General features: G+C 49.3%; 1 protein-coding gene across 1 annotated transcript; it reads left to right on the plus strand.

The window, feature by feature from the left end:
• The first annotated feature begins 1202 nt into the window (after positions 1–1202).
• On the plus strand, positions 1203–18233 carry Hrob (homologous recombination factor with OB-fold). The gene is made up of 10 exons (XM_057776105.1): positions 1203–1339; positions 3312–3362; positions 7590–8657; positions 10560–10643; positions 12194–12334; positions 12994–13102; positions 13243–13328; positions 13671–13796; positions 15476–15590; positions 18092–18233. The coding sequence occupies exons 1-10, from the start codon at positions 1337–1339 to the stop codon at positions 18178–18180; spliced, it is 1872 nt and encodes a 623-aa protein (XP_057632088.1). The 5' UTR covers positions 1203–1336; the 3' UTR covers positions 18181–18233.
• Positions 18234–19706: the final 1473 nt, after the last annotated feature.

A 19706-nucleotide genomic window follows, 5' to 3' on the forward strand; every position in this document is an offset into this window, starting at 1 on the left:
CACTTGCTTCTCTCTCTTCCCTGCCTCCTCGACTCCCTGCCTCCATCCCTTCCTTGACAAGCTCTTATAGCTAAGGCTTGCCAAGAACACTCACTTTTCACTCGACCTCCTGAGTACTGGAATTACATGCATGTAAGTCCATGCCCAACTAATGCCCCTTTTCAAAAAGAAAGATGATGTGGGCCTGCTTACCATGCAGACCCTGCTTTTTCTCTTGGTTGCGATGACACTGTCAGGAAAAGGAAGACATTGGATATGGAGGGGAGACAGGAAGGATCCTTGCCAACTGCAGAGTCACAACACACAACCTCCTTACTATAACTTGCTAGCCCCTCCCAAAGACTTTCCATTAAAGCTGGAGTGTGGCTCTGTAGTAAAGAGTTTACCTAGCAACGGTGAAGCCCTGGGTTCCATCCCCAGCACCACGAAAAACCAGCAGTGCCCGTAATCCCAACTATTCAGAGGTAGAGGAAGAACAATCAGAAATTAAGGTTATTTTTAGCTACAAAGTGAGTTTGAGCTCCTAGGCTGCACCGTCAGCTGGGTTCTGATTCTGCTTCTCTCAAATCACCAGTCACTAGTGTGCTCAACATAAAAGAAGTGGGAAAGAAGCTTAATTGTCCAAACCGGTGGACACTCCTTTAATCCTAGCACTCGGGAGGCAGAGGCAGGCGGATCTTTGTGAGTTCGAGGCCAACTTGGTCTACACAGAGAGTTCCAGGACAACCAGAGCTACACAGAGAAACCCTGTCTCGGAAAAAGAAAGAAAGAAAGAAAGAAAGAAAGAAAGAAAGAAAGAAAGAAAGAAAGAAAGAAAGAAAGAAAGAAAGAAAGAAAGAAAGAAAGAAAGAAAGAAAGAAAGAGAAGGAGGGAGGGAGGGAGGGAGGGAGGGAGGGAGGGAGGGAGGGAGGGAGGGAGGGAGAAGATTGATTGTCCAAGAGTTCCCAACTTTGTTCTCACTTCAACGCGACAGCCGACTGGACTCGAGAGACCGCTTGGGGGCGACCGAGAACCCATAGTTTTCCCTTTAAGGCAGAGGCGGAAGGCCAGAGGAAGAAGGCCTTTGAGTCGGCAGGATAAAAAAAAAAATAGAGCCTCCCCTTTAAGAGGGCGGAGCCACTGTTATGGCGGCGGCTTCGAATGCCAGCCTGGGCGCACACCCTTAGTCTCTTGGCTTCCCTCAGCTTCCGCTGTGGTCTTAAAGACGCTTCTCTCAGACCTGCTTCGGGAGTACGGTCGGCCACAGTGCACCACTTGCATCTGTTTCGAGCTGGAGGTGAACTCCTTGAGTCTGACACGGCCCGGCCAATCCACCCGCCCGAGCTGAACCGTCGTTATGGTAATGCTGCGCCCACACAGCCTCCGGGAGCGGGGGAGGGGGTCCCAGCTGCAGGGAAGCCAGACTCCGGGTTTGGGCTCCGTCCTCCGTGAATCTGCTCGGATAGGGTCTGTCCGGGAGGGGTTGGGTGTAGTCTGCAGACCTGGGCCCTTAGCGAGGGCACGCACGCGCTGGAGACCCTCCCCCGACAGACAGACCTACAGACACTCGCTCCCACCTCCTTCCTTCCCCTCTAATTACTTTCTCTCTTTGGAGAAATAGTGTCCCCAAGCGTCACTGCCTTTTGGAATCGTCCACCCAATCCTCGTGACCCTTGAACATCTCCCCCTACTCCCCTCGCCGTCCCACCAAACCCCTGGCTGTGGGTTTGACACTGGTCTGAACCTGCTGGATAGAAAGAAGAAACCGTAGACTGGGCATCCACCCTCGTGGGAACTTAGCTTTTGGGCTTTGTTTGGACTTCTGTAGGAAGAAACCACTGCCTGGATTCTTAGACACAAGAGCTCAATGCCAGGATCTATGGTACTTTCTTGGGTTGGACAAACCTTTGGGTGGGATGTTGTTGCAAAATCCTCAGGCTTACCTTCCTGAGGTGTTGCAGGCACTATAATCCCAGCCCTTCGGAAAAGCAAGGATCAAGTTCAAGGTCAGGATCTGGGGAGGTGGCTAAGCAGATAAAGGTGGACTGAGTTCCATCCCTAGATCCACAGGGAGGGAGGAACGGACTCCCTCCAATTGCCTTCTGATCAATACACCCACACAGTGGTGTCCCCCACAGTAAATAAGTATTTTTATTTTTATTTATTTATTTTGGTTTTCCGAGACAGGGTTTCTCTGTAGCTTTGGAGTCTGTCCTGGATACAATATTACCCAAGCAAACAAGAAAGAAGCAACTTCCAAACTCTAGAAATGACAGAGACATATCGCTGCCTGGACAGTCACCCAAAGTTTCTCTGTACCGTTGGGGCATCCATCTTCGGCCTACAGGCCCTTAGTATCCAGAGACATTTCCATGAAGCAGGAAATTTCAAAGTCAGTTCAGTCACTATCTGCTGTGTCCTGCAGAATGTCTCGCAGACTCTTTCATGAATCGGGAACCCCGAAAGAGCATGTCACCTTTAGGCAAATTCAGCAGTCCTCTCTCTGCGGGTTCTCTGTGTCCAGTTTATGCAACAGTCCAGGCAAGAGCAGTTTCTTGCCCAAATGGCTAAACAACTCCATAAGGTGCCTCTTCAATGCCCATCTTCTTCTTGAAGTAGATTGGTGCTGCCAGGAGCAGACGTGTCTCATTGTCATGAAAAACCCTAAGTTATTAAAACATTTAAAATGCCATATTCTCTAGCCTTTGAAAGATATGATGAATGCCTATCTGAAATATATCCATGCACATCTAGAAAATCTAACTAACATGACTACAAACTTGACTATTATAGATGATTATCTATTAACAATAGATAGCTCTTGTAGACCAGGCTGGTCTCAAACTCACAGAGATCCGCCTGCCTCTGCCTCCCAAGTGCTGGGATTAAAGGCGTGTGCCACTGCCGTGCCGCCTGGCTAAATAAGTATTTTTTTATAAGAGTTGAATATTACCTCCATCAACATAATGGATTTAAGGCCAGCTTGGGCTACTTGAGACCCACTGTCTCAATAATAAAAACTGTCAATCACTTGGGCACAGCGCTGACCCTGAAAATCTGCCTTTGCTTCCCTTGGCAGTCCTCTTTTCTCACCCCCTTTCTAGGAGTATCTAACCATTCAGATAGATGGTTATATTGTTTTACACTAAAGTATTTTTAAGTCTTTACCCAAATCGAATTTCTTCTCTCTTTCCTCCTCCAGTACTAGACAAACAAAAAGCAGAAAAACAGTACCCTTGCTGGTCTTGTTAGAGCTGGGGGAAAGATAATGAATTCAGAATGTTCTTGCAGTGTTTCTCCTCCAGCCTCAATTGCTTTGTTTTCCTTTTCAGACCTGTAGTTTTCAGAAGCTGTTTGCTGTGGAGGAGGAGTTTGAAGACGAGGTAGGAAAATGTTGCTGATCAGAGAGGTTGCAAAGAGGCCCTACGATGGAAACACCCACGCTCAGAACATTTGGAACAATCCCATCGGCGGATATGTCTCTTTTTTATATCTATGAGAAGCTGGGGATGTAAATAAATATGAGCAACCATCTAATTGGCGCTATATGCTTGTAGTTCTAGTATTCAGGAGGCTGACGCAGGAAGGCCAGCCTGGGCTGCATAGAGAGACTGTCTAAGCAACAACAGCATATTTAACTTGTTTTTGTTTGTTTTGTATTTGGAAACAGTGTTTCTCTGTGTAGCTCTAGCTCTCTTGGAGCTCGCTGTGTAGACCAGGCTGGCCTCAACTCACAGAAATCCCCTGCCTCTGCCTCCCAAGTGCTGGGATTAAAGCCTGTGCCACCACTGCCCAGTTATATTTAACTGTCTTAAAGACAAAACAAGCCAGGAGTGGTGTCACACGCCTTAGTCCCAGCACTTGAACCAGAGGCAGGCAGATCTCTGTGAGTTCGAGGTCAGCCTGGTCTACTTGGTGAGTTGTAGGACAGGCAGGGCCCTGTAGAGAGACCCTGTCTCAAAATAAATAAATAAATAAATAAATAAATAAATAAATAAATAAATAAATAAAACAAGGGGCTTGGAGTAGGTACAGGTGCTGCTCATCTTGAAGCCCTGACCTCAATCCCTAAGCTCTGAATAAAACCAGTGAACCTGTGATTCTAGCATTTAAGAGGTCAGGGCAACAGCATCGGAAGTTCAAGGTCATCTCTCCTGCACAGAGAATTCAAAGCTCTCCTGGGTCACAAGAGATCCTGTCTCAAAAAAAGAAAACAAAAAACAAATTAGCTCCCTAATTGCAGCCGTCATGTTTTTAATTATAAGGGCCTTTCTGGGAGCTGTCTCGAGGGTGATTTCATTCCCTCTCCGAATAGCGTACCTGAGGTGGGAAGGGTTCATGGAGCGCCAGAGTGGGGGAGGAGACAACACAGCCACATGGCTCCAGACCCGAGGCAGCAACTGGCATGTGAACCATGGCAGATTGTTTCCTAGCCTCCCACCGTCTCAGAAGATAAGAAATTGAAGGAGATACAAAGTCAGCATTGGACTCCCTCATCACTGTGTAAGCTGTACCCCGTGCCAATTAAATGAGAATTTTGGCAGGGGGACTTCAGTAAGTCGCTTGCTGGCCGTGTGGACCACAGCAAATCCTTTTGCTGTTCTCTGGCCTTCATGGGCCATTTCCAACAGGAGCCTTTGCTTTTCTTTCATGGTGCTACTAATCAAACCACGTCCCTAGCCCTTCCTGAAGAGCTGTTTCTGGGTTTGTTGTTTGTTTGTTTGTAGACAGGGTCTCTGTGTAGTAAAGGCTTGCCTTGAATTTGAAACCATCTTGCCTCAACCTCCTGAGTGCTGGGTTCACAGGCATGTCACACTGTGCTTGACAACAGGTATTTAAAGTCCAATCAGAGACTCTCAGACTAGTCTTTATAATTCTTCATGCTCAGAACCAGTGGGTATAGTCCCATCTAGGATGAGGACGTGGATATTTCTTTCTTGATTTACCTGCCCCTGCTTCCTGAGTGCATGCTAGGGTTCAAAGTTCACGCTTCACATGCAGCAGGAGCCACCTTTGCTTCTCAGTTCCTCTCCTAACGTAGGGAATAAGGGTTCAGGTGGGTTCCCCATGGCTCTTGACTAGTCCAAGTTTCAAGTTCTTCTTTTACTTTCTTTTTTTTTTTAATTGTATATATGTATTATGTGCTTTAAAGGGAGACTGCTCATTTGTTTCTTGACTGCCCAGACCCAAATAATCATACAGAAACTATATTAATTATAATACTGTTTAGACAAAGCTTAGGCATATTCCTACCTAGCTCTTATATCTTAAATTAATCCATTTCTATTAATCTGTGCATCACCACGAGGCTGTGGCTTACTGGATAAGGTTCTCTTCTGGTGTCTTTTCTCCTTTGGCAGCTACCTAGTGTCTCTTTGACCTCACCTACTCTCTTTTTCTATCTCTGGATTTCCTGCCTGGCTTTTCTCTGCCAAGCCACTGGCTGAAACAGCTTTATTCATCAACCAGTAAAAGCAACACATATACCAGAATGACATCCCACATCATCGTGCGTGCATGCGTGTGCGTGTGTGTGTGTGTGTGTGTGTGTGTGTATCTGTATCTGTGTGTGTATACTACATGTTCATGTAGATGCCCATGGAAGCCAGAAGAGGACATTGGATCCTCTGGAGCTGTAACAGATACTTGAGTCCCTGGACCTGAGTGCTGAGATCTGAACTCAGGTTCTCTAAAAGACTAGTGAGTACTCTTAACCACTGACCCATCTCTCCAGCTGCAACAAGTCTCAGGTTCAGCATCCATTAGATGAGGGTTATTCATAGGATAATCACAGTACCTATGAATATAGGGCCATTGTAAGAATTCCCTGAGAGTGCTAGTAAAATACTTGTCTGGCACCTGACATCCAAGTATTTGTTGATTTTGTAATATGACAACTTCAGCTTTGTGTTTGAAAGTGTTGATATTCAGTTTTTTTTTTTTTGTTTTTTTTGTTTTTGTTTTTGTTTTTTTTTTTTTGAGACAGGTCTCACTGTGTGGCCCTGTCTATATTAGAACTTGCTCTGTAGATCAGACTGGCCTCGAACTCAGAGATCCACCTGCCTCTGCCTCCCCGAGTGCTGGGATTAAAGGCGTGCACTACCACCGCCTGATTCTGCTTTGTTTTTAATGACAGTCTCAGCTTGTCTAACCCGAATTGCTGTGTGGCTGAGGATGACCCTGAACTCCTGATCCTCCTGCACTGCTGTGATTGCTGTGTACCATCACACCCAACTTTGTAGATTTTTGCCCAGTACTACCGGCTTTGTCAAGATGTGTCCCTGCCTTTAACCTTCAGTTTTGGAGATGTGTCATTAAAGGCTAAAAGGAAACTGTGAAAGTGACCCTCTTGGGTCTAGCAGGTCCAGGGAAATAATGGAATTAGGAGAAATTATTCTGACTGTTCGTTTTTGTTCCTTGGAAATGACGGACCAGTCCCTTTCTCGTCCAGTGTTTCAGCTTAGTGTCAACTCTGTGGGAGGAGAGGGGACCATTAATCCTCAAGGTGATGAGGAGCCTGCCATTCTGATTGTTGTTACAGTGTGGCTGGAGTGTGGCACTCTTGATGAACATCTAAAGCAGGGAGAACCTCGCTCTAGCCCAGACACCGGAACAGCAGCAGGGGTGGGGGTGGATAGCACCTTCCTGTCACTTAATCCGCAGTTCTGACTCAAACACCCTCGGAACAGGTCTGCTGCTCTTGAAGGTGTCAATCTCACCTTGCTTCCCAAATGCAATCTATACTTAATATAACTTGCCTGAGAAGCTATATTTAACTTCTATTTGGCTGGATCCAGGGGCTCTCTGTCATACTGAAGACTGTGGGTGTGGGTGTACTTGGTGGAGGCAGGGAATGCACTAAGGACAGGCTGCAGGGCCAACAGGTTAGTTCCCTGAATACTAGCCCATCTCCCTCAGATGGGTATGTGACCTTGTGAGGTACCTTCGGCTTCTTGGTGCCCTGGAATGGTTTTCCTGTTGCTTTCCCAGTAAGCCTCCTCCCTGAGACTGAAGAGAAATACCTGAAGATATAACCTTAGAATGCTCTGACAGAAGCCTGGTGGCCCACTGGCTCACAGGAGGATCATAAGTAGTGAGAAATGCCATCATTGCCTTTCACGTCTTGGTTTCTTGCTTGTGTGTGTATCTGCATACACACACAACATACTATATGCTTAAACAGTAAAAGTAGAACTTATTTTTATTTATTTATTTTTTGGAAGCCGTTTTTTGTTTTTTTTTTAATATTTATTTATTATGTATACAATATTCTGTCTGCGTGTATGCCTGAAGGCCAGAAGAGGGCGCCAGACCTCATTACAGATGGTTATGAGTCACCATGTGGTTGCTGGGAATTGAACTCAGGACCTTTGGAAGAGCAGGCAATGCTCTTAACCTCTGAGCCGTCTCTCCAGCCCCCTGGAAGCCGTTTTAAATTCCTAGATGCAAATACCCTGCACATGTGGTAGCACTGGCCTGTAATACCTTCTTGTGGGAGGTGGAGACAGAGTCAGGAGTTCAAGGTCATTCTCTACGTTCGCAGGCTAAGTGAGATACTGACTCAAAAACAAAACCCTGACGAAAGGCCTGCTTTCTCTGTTTCTTTGTAGGACTTCTTATCTGCTGTGGAGAATGCAGAGAACCGCTTGGCTGGTGCACCATCTGGGAATGCTGGACACCTGACGCCCTTGTCCTCCAGACCGCAGGAGACTCTACAGGCACCATCAAAACTATTGCCATCATACCCCACTTCTTCGAGACAGCCAGTCCCAGGACTCTGTCTCCCTACTTCCAGCCTTCCCCAGACCACCAGGGACCCAGTTTGTCCAGGAGCAGTGTCGTTAAGACCCATCTCGATTTCTAGCAGCGGTGTGGACAGTCAGCAAAGAAGGACACTAACGAAGGTCCTCCAGGAGTCAACAAAACCCCGGCCCTCGGCCACACACTCTGGGCTTATCTTTGGGAGCCATCAGCAGGGCATTGGTGGCTTTGAGGCACCCGATCAAGATGAGTTTGATAAGACCCTGGCAAGCATAGAGCTGCAGGGAGCTGACTTGGAGCTAGAACTTGGAGTTGACACTGGAGCCACCCAAACCCTGCCCACACAGCACCATGAGGATCCGGTATTGGCAAAAAAGGCCAGAGTGGCCGACCTGAGTGGCTCTTTCCAAAAGGGTCCCATTGTCCACTGCAGGAATCCAGGGCTTTCCTTGAGACCTCAAGCCGCGGGTGACCTTCCTCTCCCATCTGCCTCAGCAGTTCCCCATCAAAGAGGCTCCCCTGTTCCTGCACCTCAGCCTCCCCAAGTAGGTGGGAGGCCCATTCAAAACAGCCCACAGAATCATTTGCCTGGTCGGCCATTTCAGTCTCCCAGAGCCTGGTCAAGTGGCACACCCCGTTTTCCTGGGCCTCGACGTCCTCACTGCAGCTCTGCAGCATTTCCTCGGGGACCCTTGCCTTCCCGAGCCCCAGTATCTTTGGTAGAATCTCCTGCCAGCACTCCCAGGGGTGCCTCCACCCCAGTTCCTCAGTCAGCTCTGCAGACACCTCTAGTCACCAACCACCTGGTTCAGCTTGTCACTGCTACCAACCGGACACCCCAGCAGCCCTCACGCCCCTCTATTAGAGCTAAGACTCGCCGCCGCTTCCCTGGCCCAGCGGGACTTCTGCCTCACCAGGTAAGTGACCGCTTTTCCAGGACACTAGGATCCAGGGGAAGACAGTGGCTCAGTCTTAGACGCTCTTCACTGCCCCTCTTCATTGCCGGGAGAAGGCATTTGCAAAGGCTGGAGCGATGGCTCAGTCCATACAGTGCTTACCGTGCGAGCATGGTCTGCAGAACCCAGGAGAAACACAAGACAAAACTGGGCATGGAGACACATGCTTGTAATCCACATGCTGTAACTCTGGTGAGGAGGGGAAACAGTTCCTGAGCTTCACTGACCAAGCAGCCTGGCTTACTGGGGAAGCGCTAAGACAGGGAAAGGCCCTGTCTCCAAAAACAAGTAGGGGCTGGAGAGAGGCTCAGAGGTTAAGAGCACTTGTTGCTCTTACAAAGGACCTGGATTCAATTCCCAGCCTCCACATGGTGCTCACAGCTGTCTGCTACTCCAATCCCAGGGGAGCTGACTCCCTTTTCCAACCTCTGTGAGCACCAGGCACATGTGCATGTGTATATCCTGACAAAACAGCCATAGTTACTTATTTAATAAATAATTCTAAAAAGTACAAAAACAAGGTAAATGGTGCCTCAGGTCTCCCAAGGAGTGCATCTGAGGTTGTCCTCTGGCCTCCATGTGTGTGCACAGGCATACACATGCACACACATATGTGTACAAAATAAGATCTACAAAACTATAAAAATCAGAAGTGGGGAGAGAAGAAGAGAGTGGCTCAGAGGTCTGCGTCCCAGCCCCAGCACTGTGGGGTGGGATGGCTTGCCCATAAGGGGTTTCCTTAGTCAGGTTAGTGGAGGTAAGAAGGTCACCTTAGTTGTGGGAAGGTGGGGTCCTGGGCTGAGTGGAAAAGAAGGTAGACTGAGCGCTAGCGTGCATCCCCCATTGCTTTCTGATGCTGATACAGTGACTGGCTGCACCAGGCTCTTGCCACTGCGAGTTCCCTGCAGTGATCAAGTGTCCCTGTAAGTCAAAGGAAGCCTTGCCTTTGAAAAAGAAAAAAAGTAGACAGGAGGAATACTTGAAAATCCCCCTGTGAATAGTTCTTGTTGTGTGCTAGAATATCTGTTGTTTGTTAGCCCTAGACAGGAATATCTTCTCACTCATATGAGCCAAGCGGTAGATACTCGGCAGCTTATTTGGAACTGAGAGTACATTGCAGTGGGGTGGAAGAAGTAGGGTGCAGTGTGCGCAGGGGTCTTTCCTCGGCTCCTGGGGGCACACTGACTCTGCCTTGGCCTTGCTCAGGGGCTTTGGGTAGATGACTAGGAGGATAAAAGGGGGGATGGGGCTGTACTTGGGGGCACTCAGCAGTGGGAAGACGGAGCTCACAGAACCCTTCACTGTGGCTGGTGTTGGGGGCCAACCTGAGGAAGCCGGGGTTGGAAGGGAAGCACCCAACGCTTGTATGTTTATATGTGTGAGTGTTTATATGCACGCGGTGGTGGAGGGATAAGGTCCCTCAAACTAGTTTTGAGTTAGATCCCGATCCCGGATTGCTTTGCTCTGGTTGCAGTTGGTATCTTCCTGGTGTGGCCTTCAAGAGAAACCAGTGTGTGTGTGTGTGTGTGTGTGTGTGTGTGTGTGTGTGTCTGCTCTTTCTCAAGAAGGAACTCTAGGAAAGTTGCTCAGTAGCCCATCTAGACCCCTCTATCTGGGTCATTGCCCCCTTCAGACGGCACTGGGCCTTGCTTCTGGGCCAGCTCCAGCTTCCTTGCATCCCCAAACTGATCCCCAAAGTGTCTTTTTTAAGCTACCCATGAGGCTCCTGAGACTGCGTTAGGAGCTATGTAATATGTGCTAATTGACCCTGATAGTTTCCTGAGCTCATTATGTAACCCAGACAAGAGGCTGTTCTCGTAAATAACAGCTGCTGAGTTTGCTCTCGCCTTCTCTCCCCCTTAGCATAGTGGGAAGAATTTGGAGGAGATCATGGTTGCCACACCCCAGACTCCAACTCATGGTGCTCTGGCTAAACTCCAGACTGAGGTAACTTCTTCTATGTAATTCTTTACTTCTTGGGCAACATTTAAAAGTGAGGGGTGGGGTTGGAGAGATGGCTCAGTGGTTAAGAGCACCAATTGGTCTTCCAGAGGACCCAGGTTCAATTCCCAGCACCCACATGGCAGCTCACAGCTGTCCATAACTCCAAGATCAAGATCAACACCCTCACACAGGCATCCATGCCGGCTTAACACATAAATGCACATAAACAAGGATATGTGTATACTGTCTCAAAAAAAACATAAAAAGTGGGGCATTCTTGCATGCCTCCGTTGATGCTGCTAGGCCTATACCAAAGGGTGGGTGGAAAAAGCAGTTGGGGAAGGCAGCAGTTTTACAGACATAGAATGAGGCCTGTCCTGATGCCATGGCTCAACCTTCTATTCCATCTGAGAATGACAGGCCCAGCTACCGCATCTTTCCCTGGGGAGGAGAGTGTAATAAGTCTTATGAGACGGTATCTTGGGAACCCTCTTGGGTTTCTAGGAGCTGAGCTGGGAAGGATCCACCCTCATCTTGTCTCTGGGAGGTTGTCAGTGGGTAGGTCCAGCTTCCCTCCGTCCTGGGGCTCTAAGGCTTATTCTGTCTTCAGACCCACCTCTCCTTTTAATTCTCTCAGTGTAGCTTTTTGCTGCAGCTCCCCAGGGCTGCCTGTCCACTTCAGATTCAAACCTGGTAGTAATCGTCTGGATTCAAAGCCATTGTTGATTTCAAGGCAGCTTATGGTTAGAACCAGGGGCATCTCTGGGAGTGGTGGTGCACACCTTTAACCCCAACACTCAGGAGGCAGAGGCAGACAGATCTCTGTGAGTTCGAGGCCAGCCTGGTTTACAGAGCAAGTTCCAGGACAGCTAGGGCTGTTTAACAGAGAAACCCTGTCTTGAAACAAACAAACAAAAAAGAGCCCTTGCTGCTTTTGCAGTGAACCTTTGTTTTGCTCCCAGCACCCACAGCAGGTGACTTACACCTGCCTGTAACTCCAGCTGCAGGCAAGCTGGTGTCCTCTTCTGGCTTTTCAGAGTACCTGCATGCACATGTGTACCTACACATACTTATGCCCACATATTTACCCATAAAACAAATAAATCTTTTGAAATAATAAAAGAAAATGGATAGACTTTGCTTCATTGTAGTTAAAGTCAGGACCTGATTCGAAAGAAAAAAAAAAAGGTTAAGGTGGTGATGCTCACCTTTAACCCCAGAGGCAGAGACAGGTGGATTTCTGTGAGTTCAAGGCCAACCTGGTCTACAGAGTGATTTCCAAGACAGTCAGAATTGTCACACGGAGAAATCCTGTCTCAAAAAACCAAAGAAAGAGAGAAAGACCTTTGTTCTGGCTGCTTAGTGAAAGTTTCAGGGTGCAGCCAGGTCACAAACCACTTTCTGTTCACTGTGGTAGCTGAGCGGCCTTCCTCTTCCCACCCCCACTCTAGGAACTCACTTTCTCTCTCACTGTCTGCCCGTCTCAGTCGAGGGTATCTCCCAAGGTCAGTCCACTAATTCAGGCTCTGCTCCGCTCTGCTCTGTGGTGCCAGATTGTTGCCAGTTCCCAGGGATCAGTGGAAGAAGATTTTGGGCGAGGTCCCTGGCTCACCATGAAATCTGCTCTGGGCCTGGATGAGCGAGACCCCAGCTGCTTCCTCTACACCTACAGCATTGTCATGGTGCTGCGCAAGGTAAGGGTCTGGGGAATGAGTCTCTGCTGCCTGCTCCACCGTAAAGAGGCCATCTGCCCCCTCTTACTGCAGTCCTGTCCCTGGAGGGCAGCCTGGAGTCCCTTGGGTTGTCTGTTTGCACTGTTCACAGTTCTGAGCAGTGTTAGGCATACCTCTGCACTTGAGATACCAGACCGAGAGACAGAGATTAAGCACATTCCCACCCTGAGAACTCCTAGTGGTCTCTTTTTTTTTTTTTGGTTTTTCGAGACAGGGTTTCTCTGTGGTTTTGGAGCCTGTCCTGGAACTAGCTCTTGTAGACCAGGCTGGTCTCGAACTCACAGAGATCCGCCTGCCTCTGCCTCCCGAGTGCTGGGATTAAAGGCGTGCGCCACCACCGCCCGGCTCCTAGTGGTCTCTTATAGACAGATGCATATTGGTACATGTATCTCTAAGTCCCCGTCTGTGGCCTACCATGATGGACTGAGCCACAAAAATTTATACAAGGAAAGACACCTAAGAGAGAAAGAAGGACCTGCCGGCTCCAGCCTCTATAGCGAGCAGAAGGCCGCCCTTTTACCTGTCTTGGCCTGCTCTGAAGGAAGGCTGTTACCATTCCTTGGTTGCCATGGGGCGTTACATGCAGGCATAGTTCAGTGAATGTGTCTCCTTGTAAGCAGGCGGCCCTCAAGCAGCTCCCCAGGAACAAGGTCCCCAACATGGCAGTGATGATCAAGTCCTTGACTCGGAGCACAATGGACGCCAGTGTGGTTTTTAAGGATCCCACAGGTAAGCAGTGGGTCCTGGTGTCTTTTGAATGACCTCCACTGGGGTCAAGAGATGAGAGATGAACAGCCCACTTCCCAGCCAGGGCTCACACCCTTTGCTGTGCCCTTGTTCCTGAGATGGAGGCCATGTGGTTTTTGCAGGGGAGATGCTTGGGACAGTGCACAGGGTTCTTCTGGAAACACACCAGAATGAGCTGAAGCCTGGCTCGGTGCTGTTGCTGAAGCAGGTAGGGGAGCTCCAGAAGGGACCTGCTGTGGGGAGGAGCCCCAGGGTGTCCTCGCTTAGCTAGCTGCCTTCCCTCCGCTGCCAGCCTAGGAGAAACAAGGCTCTGGTTTGTTGGAGCTGAGAGCAAGCCTCTGACCGGTGGGCTGCTCCACTCGTCAAGGGTAAATGTGGATGGAGAGTTGTATTTGAGGGTAATAGGTGGTTCTGCTGGGGCACCAAGGCTAAGGCAGGAGTGAGTGTGTGAGCTCGGGGCAGAGGACAGGAAGCCAAAGGACAGCTGGCTGCTGATGTTCATCTAGCAGTGCCAGGAGCCCCAGACACTGACTCTCCTTCCCACCTCCAGATTGGAGTGTTCTCTCCTTCACTCAGAAACCACTACCTCAACGTGACACCCAACAACCTGGTCCATATTTACAGTCTAGATTCTGGGGACAGCGACTGCCTCGAGCCACCTCAGCCCTTGCCCAAGGTAAGTGGGGCCGGGTAGACGGTGACCAGCAGAGCTTTCCTGCCTGATTTCTTTCGTTTCTTCCTTTCCTTGTCCTGGAGCAAAGGACGGGCACTGTGAAGGGGGCAGTTCTGCCTTTGGGAACACGAGTCTCTGCTGCCCCTGCTCCAGCCGCCTGCCAGCCGCTGAGTAACAGTACCTGTAAGAGCAGCTGGCTTCCTGGTGATCCCTGAACGTCTGATGACAGGCTTGATCATCTGAGAAGTTAGGAGTCACCTGAGAACCAGGCAAGGGTCCCTGGGGGTGGTGACACAAAAGGATAGAGGGTCAAATCCGCACCAGATGGCTACACAGAACAGGGAGTACAAATGGCCTGTCAGGTGAGCTGGCCCTTGCTCTGAGACTTCCCTCTTGGTCCTTGCCTCTGGTAGGCATGCGCTGGAGCGCAGCCTTCAGGAACTGAGGCGAACATTTGGTGTCTGTGGGAGCTAAAGAAAGCTCCAGGCAGGTCTAACCAGCCGGATCCTGGGGACTTCACCTTTAGGTTCCTGGCCTGGAGGAGGGCAGGAGACCTGGGTCTTGTCCAAGTTCTGCTAATGATTTCTGCTATGACCTTGGGCAAGCCTTGTTCCTTCCCCTGTTTTTGTACTATCGATAGAACAAGTGTTTGCCTTGATGAACTCCAGTCACTGTAAACCTTTATCTCTAGTCTTTTGCTTGTATTTCCTCTTTCCCCTGGGCCATTTTGTACGCCCTCACAGCTGCCCCACCTCTAGCCTTCATTTCTTTTTAATAGTCATCCTTCCTTTTGTGTGTGTGTGTGTGTGTAGGGTTTTCTTGTTGTTGTTTCGTTCTCTTTTTTTTTTTTTTTTTTTGGTTTTTCAAGACAGGGTTTCTCTGTGGTTTTGGAGCCTGTCCTGGAACTAGCTCTGTAGACCAGGCTGGTCTCGAACTCACAGAGATCCGCTCGTTCTCTTTTTAAAGACATATTCTTTGTGTTTGTCTGCGTGTGTGTACGTGTACCATGTGTGTGCTTGGTTCCTGTGGAAGTCAGAAGAGTGCATCAGATCTGGAACGGGAGTGATAGATGGTTGTAAGCTACCGTGCAGGTGCTGGGAATGAACCTGAATCCTCTAGAAGAACAGCATGTGCTCTTAAATGCTGAGTGTTCTCTCTAGTCTTAATAACTACTTATTTTAATCCCAGGCTACCTCCTCAACACACTGGTGAATGGCCTCTTTACCTTCTGTGGTGGTCACTCAGAGTCCCTAAGACACAGACAGTGATAGAATGGCCTCTTTATCTTCTGTGATGGTCACACAGAGTCCCTAAGACGTAGACACTAATAGAATGGCCTCTTTACCTTCTGTGATGGTCACGCAGAGTTCCTAAGACTTAGACACTAATAGAATGGCCTCTTTACCTTCTGTGGTCACGCAGAGTCCCTAAGACACAGATACTGGTAGAACCTGGAAAGATGAGTCTAGAGGCCTGTTTTGGTTTGGTTATTGCTGTTGTGGGTGTCTGGTGTTTCATTTCTCTCCCTCAGCTTGGGCCTGGGTGATCCTAGTCCCCACCCCATTCCCTTATTGTGTCTTTGTCCTGAGAGGCCCTCCCTTTGAGGTCATCTGGGTAGGGACACCCCCACCCTAGGGATTTCCAGGGCATTGAGCACCTGTAACCAGATCCACTGTCCTCAGAATCTAGGAAGCTTCCATGGAAACCTTCAGCCTGATGTGGCTGCTGAGCCCACACAGGGCCCCAGCACAGCACGGAACCCCGCGCTGTCTCCTGAGGAAGAGCTACCAGAGGCAGGTAAGGCTCACAGCTCCTCAGCATCTTCTGCCTCCCTTGGTGAGGATGCTGTGCGGTTAGCTGTGCCTTCCAGATCCTGCTGTGCCTCTGTGGACTGGTACAGCATTCCTCAGAAATCAGAGGCTGTCTTGTTGAGCAAGCCTGCAGCCTTGTTAAGAGCCGCTACTCTCTGTAACAGTGTGGTAGAGCTGGGTAAAGCACACACAGTGTGACCCATAGCTCCCCCATTCGCTGGCAGTACCTTAGCTGCAGAAGGAGACATCACCAACCCCTGGGTGCATGGCACAGTTGTGTCCTATTTCAAGTCCTCATGAGCAGATCATGGAGGCAGATTTCCCGCTCTACCCACACTCAGGATCCCCAAGGTGCTGTGGACAGTGCCAAGGAGTCACATACCCATGTGGCCAGGGGGATGGGGACACAAACCTGAGTGAACCAACTGGGTGGAGCTACCCTCAGATGGAGCCATCATGTCCCGTCACTTCCTTAGCTTTCGATTTCGGAAATTCAATCCCGCGTGGTCTGGAGGCAGTAGGATTATGAGTAAGCATCTCAGACCAACCACATTCACAATATACCAATATGTAAGCCACAAAGCCCATTTGTTTAGATCCTACATGGAAGAGTCTGCCCCTGCTTTTTTTGTTGTTGAGAACAGGGTTTCTCTGTAGCTTTAAAGCCTGTCCTAGAATTTGCTCTACAGACCAGGCTGGCCTTGAACTCACAGAGATCTAACTGACTGCCCTTTCTGCTGGGGTCTTGTGTTGTCTGGAGTCCTGCACTCTCCTTGTAACAGCTGCTGACCCCATTGCTGTCTGAGGAAGTTGCTGGTGGGCAGAGTGGGCTATAGAACAAGGTGCTCATGAACGGGGCTGAGGACAGATAGATAGTTCCTGCTGTTTGCTGAGATCTAGCTTCACCCTGCTCCTCCCCTTCATCCCAGATGGTTTTCTCCAGCCAGCCATAGCACAGCTCCCATAGGGCAATTTCTGGTGTTTTGTGTTTGCTTGGTTTTTTGGTTTTTTTTTTTTTTTCTTTTCTTTTTTTTTTTTTTTTTTTTGGTTTTTCAAGACAGGGTTTCTCTAGCTTTGGAGCCTGTTCTAGAACCAGCTCTTGTAGACCAGGCTGGCCTCAAACTCTGCCTCCCAAGTGCTGGGATTAAAGGCATGCACCACCACCGCCCAGCAATTTCTGGTGTTTTGAGACAAGAGTTTCTGTATAGTCCTAGCTGGCCTGGTGCTCACTATGCAGCACAAGCTGGCATCAAACTCAGCAGTCCTTTTGCCTTAGCCTCCAAGTGCTGGCATTAAAGGCAAACACTGCTATGCTCAGCCCATTGGGCAACTTTTTCCTTGCTGTAAGCAAATACCAGTCCCACCTGCCTGAATACAGTGTTAGTCACCTTAATTAAACTCTGAATGCTCCCCAATCTACCTTCTCCCTTTCCTCCCAGCAGCAGCTACTGAGTGCTCTTGCCAGAGCCAGAGCTGGGCTCTTGGGTGTAGTTTACAGTCTGCCTTCCCGGGCCCCATCCTGTCCTGGAAGTGGCAGCAGGTAGAGCCTGAATAGGCTCACTTTGGGCAAGTCACTGCACCTCTTCAGAGTTTGTTCTCTCGGTAAAGTGGGTTTTATCCCACAGCCACCTGAGATACCCCAAGAAGGTTGTTGGGGTGGAATGAGCTCGCAGTGAATGTGCCCTCAGGTTCACCAGCATCAGCAGCGTCTCCAGCTTCCTGTGCACCACATCCGACAGCTTTCGTCAGGAGGGCTTTCTCTCTCTTCTTTTTCATTTTACCTATCAGAAAGGCAGGCATGCTGCCACATGTGTGAAGGTCAGGACAACTGTGGGAATCAGCCCTCCTCTGCTCTGTAGGTCCTGGAATTACCTGCTGGCCATCTTGCAACCCAGGAATGCACGCACCTGTCGCCCCCCCTCCCCCCGCCCCTGTTTTTTCTTTCAAGACAAGGTTTTTCCTGTGTAAACCTGGCTTTGTAGACCAGCCTGGTCTCTAACTCAGAGATCTGCCTGCCTCTGCCTCCCGAGTGCTGGGATTAAAAGCGTGTGCCACCATGCCTTTCATTCTTCATGCCCACCCAGGCATTTCAGGATTTGGGTGCTCTCTCCACTGTCAGCTGGGAGCCTAGGTTGACAAACTGTCACTCCTAGCACATACCCCTCATCCAGTGAGTTACTCCTTCCTGCTCATCACCGCCTCTGGACAGAAGGGAAAGAAGCCACTAAAAAGTGGAATTCCCCATTCCTACTAGAACGGCCCAGAGATTGTATCCTGCCTTCTGTTGTGCATGTGTTTGTAGGGAGACAAGGAAAGGTCAATCATGCCGGTCTCAGACCCAGCGATATGGGCATACTGCCCCAGGGAGCCACCTTTCTGCACGTGTAGTCAGGTCAAGGTCCTCCCAGAGGCCGAGGGCTTCAGATCTGAGTTCCATGGAATTCTATGGTTGTTACTGCATCTACTCACGTCCACTTCCCCCTGCAGATGACCTGGATGGACTTCTGAGTGAACTCCCTGAGGACTTCTTCTCTGATCCCAGTTGGGGCTGTCTCAAGACAGGACACCCACCATGAGTCGGCAGTCTCTGTCCCCAGACAAGCTCTAGGTGCATCTGGTCACATCCAAGGGAGAGAGAGGCCGGTGCAGCTGGAGACTAGACATGGTCTGCTGCCTCCTCGTGGCACCTTCCTGAAAGCCCCGGTGATGAGCAGTGTGCTGCTGCAGCCTGACAGCTTTCTCTGTGTGGACATCCTGGAAATCTGAACAAGATGAGCTTTCCAGCCTTCCTTGGAAAAGTGTGACCCTCCCACCTCACCTTAACTTTAGGGGTGTTGGGCCTGGTTTCCTTGTCTTCAGTCCCCTGACAGCTGCAGAGCCCAGAGGAGCCACAACTACAGCAAAGGTGACCTAAGGCTATAGCCCGCGCCCTCAAGGGTGATGGTGGGGTGCAGGCTATTGTACCTGGTTCTGAAATAAAGCAGCCCTTCCTCATCTGCCACCCCCTCCTTTTCCCACACCTACTTCTCCATTCTCTGCTGGCCAGAGCAGTCAAGCTCCAGCAAGGCAGAGCAAACATTCACTGTGTGTGTGTGTGTGTGTATACACGTACATATATATACTCTTACCCCCTTGCCTCCCTCCTCCCCCTCTTCCTCTCTTTTTCTTCTTTTTTAATTTTATTTTATGTGTATGGGTGTTTTGCTTGCATATATGTCTGTGTGCCAACTATATGCCTACTGCCCTTGGAGGCCAGAAGAGGGCTTTATATCCCTTGGGACTAGAGTTACTAATGGTTGTGACCAGGCTGGCCTCGAACTTGTAGAGATCCTCCTGTCTCTGCCTCCTAAGTACTAGGATTAAAGGTGTGTGCTACCACTGCCCAGCCCTTTCCTTTCCTTTCTCATTCCCTTTCTTTCTTTTCCCTTTCTCTCTCTCTCTCTCTCTCTCTCTCTCTCTCTCTCTCTCTCTCTCTGTCTCTCTCTCTCTCTTTCTTTTTCTTCATAACACTGTATCCAGACTGGCCTCAAATTTTACATCAGTCTGGCCTTGAACTCATGGTCTTCCCGCCTCTGATCCCTGATGCTGGTATTACAGGCATGTGCCACGGCACCTGCTCCATTGATCTCAGTGGACCAATATTGCTACATTATCATTAGCTATACTCCACACTTTCTCAGGTTTGCTGGGTTTCTCCTCTGTCCTCTCCCTCTCTCTTTCTCTCTCTCTCTCTCTCTGAACCCACTTTAGGATCTCGAGGCTCCTCTTGGTTTTGGTGGCTTCTTAGGCTTGTCTTGGTTTGGATGACCCCAGTGATGCTGAGAAAGATCAGTCAGACTTTCTTGTTTTAGATTATTTATTTATTTATTTATTTATTTATTTATTTATTGTGGTTTTTGGGGGGCAGGGTCTCTCCATGTGGCCCTGGAACTCACCCTGTAGACCAGGCTGTCCTCGAACTCACAGAGATCCATCTGCCTCTGCCTCCCGTGTGTCACTACACCCAGCTTCAATTTAATTTTTTTTTTAACTTTATTTCATGCACATTGGTATAATGATATCAGATTTTCTGGAACTGGAGTTACAGACAGCTGCGAGCTGC

The sequence above is a fragment of the Chionomys nivalis genome, chromosome 7, assembly GCF_950005125.1.
Source record: "Chionomys nivalis chromosome 7, mChiNiv1.1, whole genome shotgun sequence".
NCBI lineage: Eukaryota > Metazoa > Chordata > Mammalia > Rodentia > Cricetidae > Chionomys > Chionomys nivalis.

Bases quoted from the DNA above. Each gene is read 5' to 3' on its own strand.
- Hrob (XM_057776105.1), top strand. The intron at 3,363-7,589 runs GTAGGAAAATGT...GTTTCTTTGTAG, and splicing joins AGGAGGAGTTTGAAGACGAG to GACTTCTTATCTGCTGTGGA. The intron at 13,329-13,670 runs GTAGGGGAGCTC...TCCCACCTCCAG, and splicing joins CGGTGCTGTTGCTGAAGCAG to ATTGGAGTGTTCTCTCCTTC.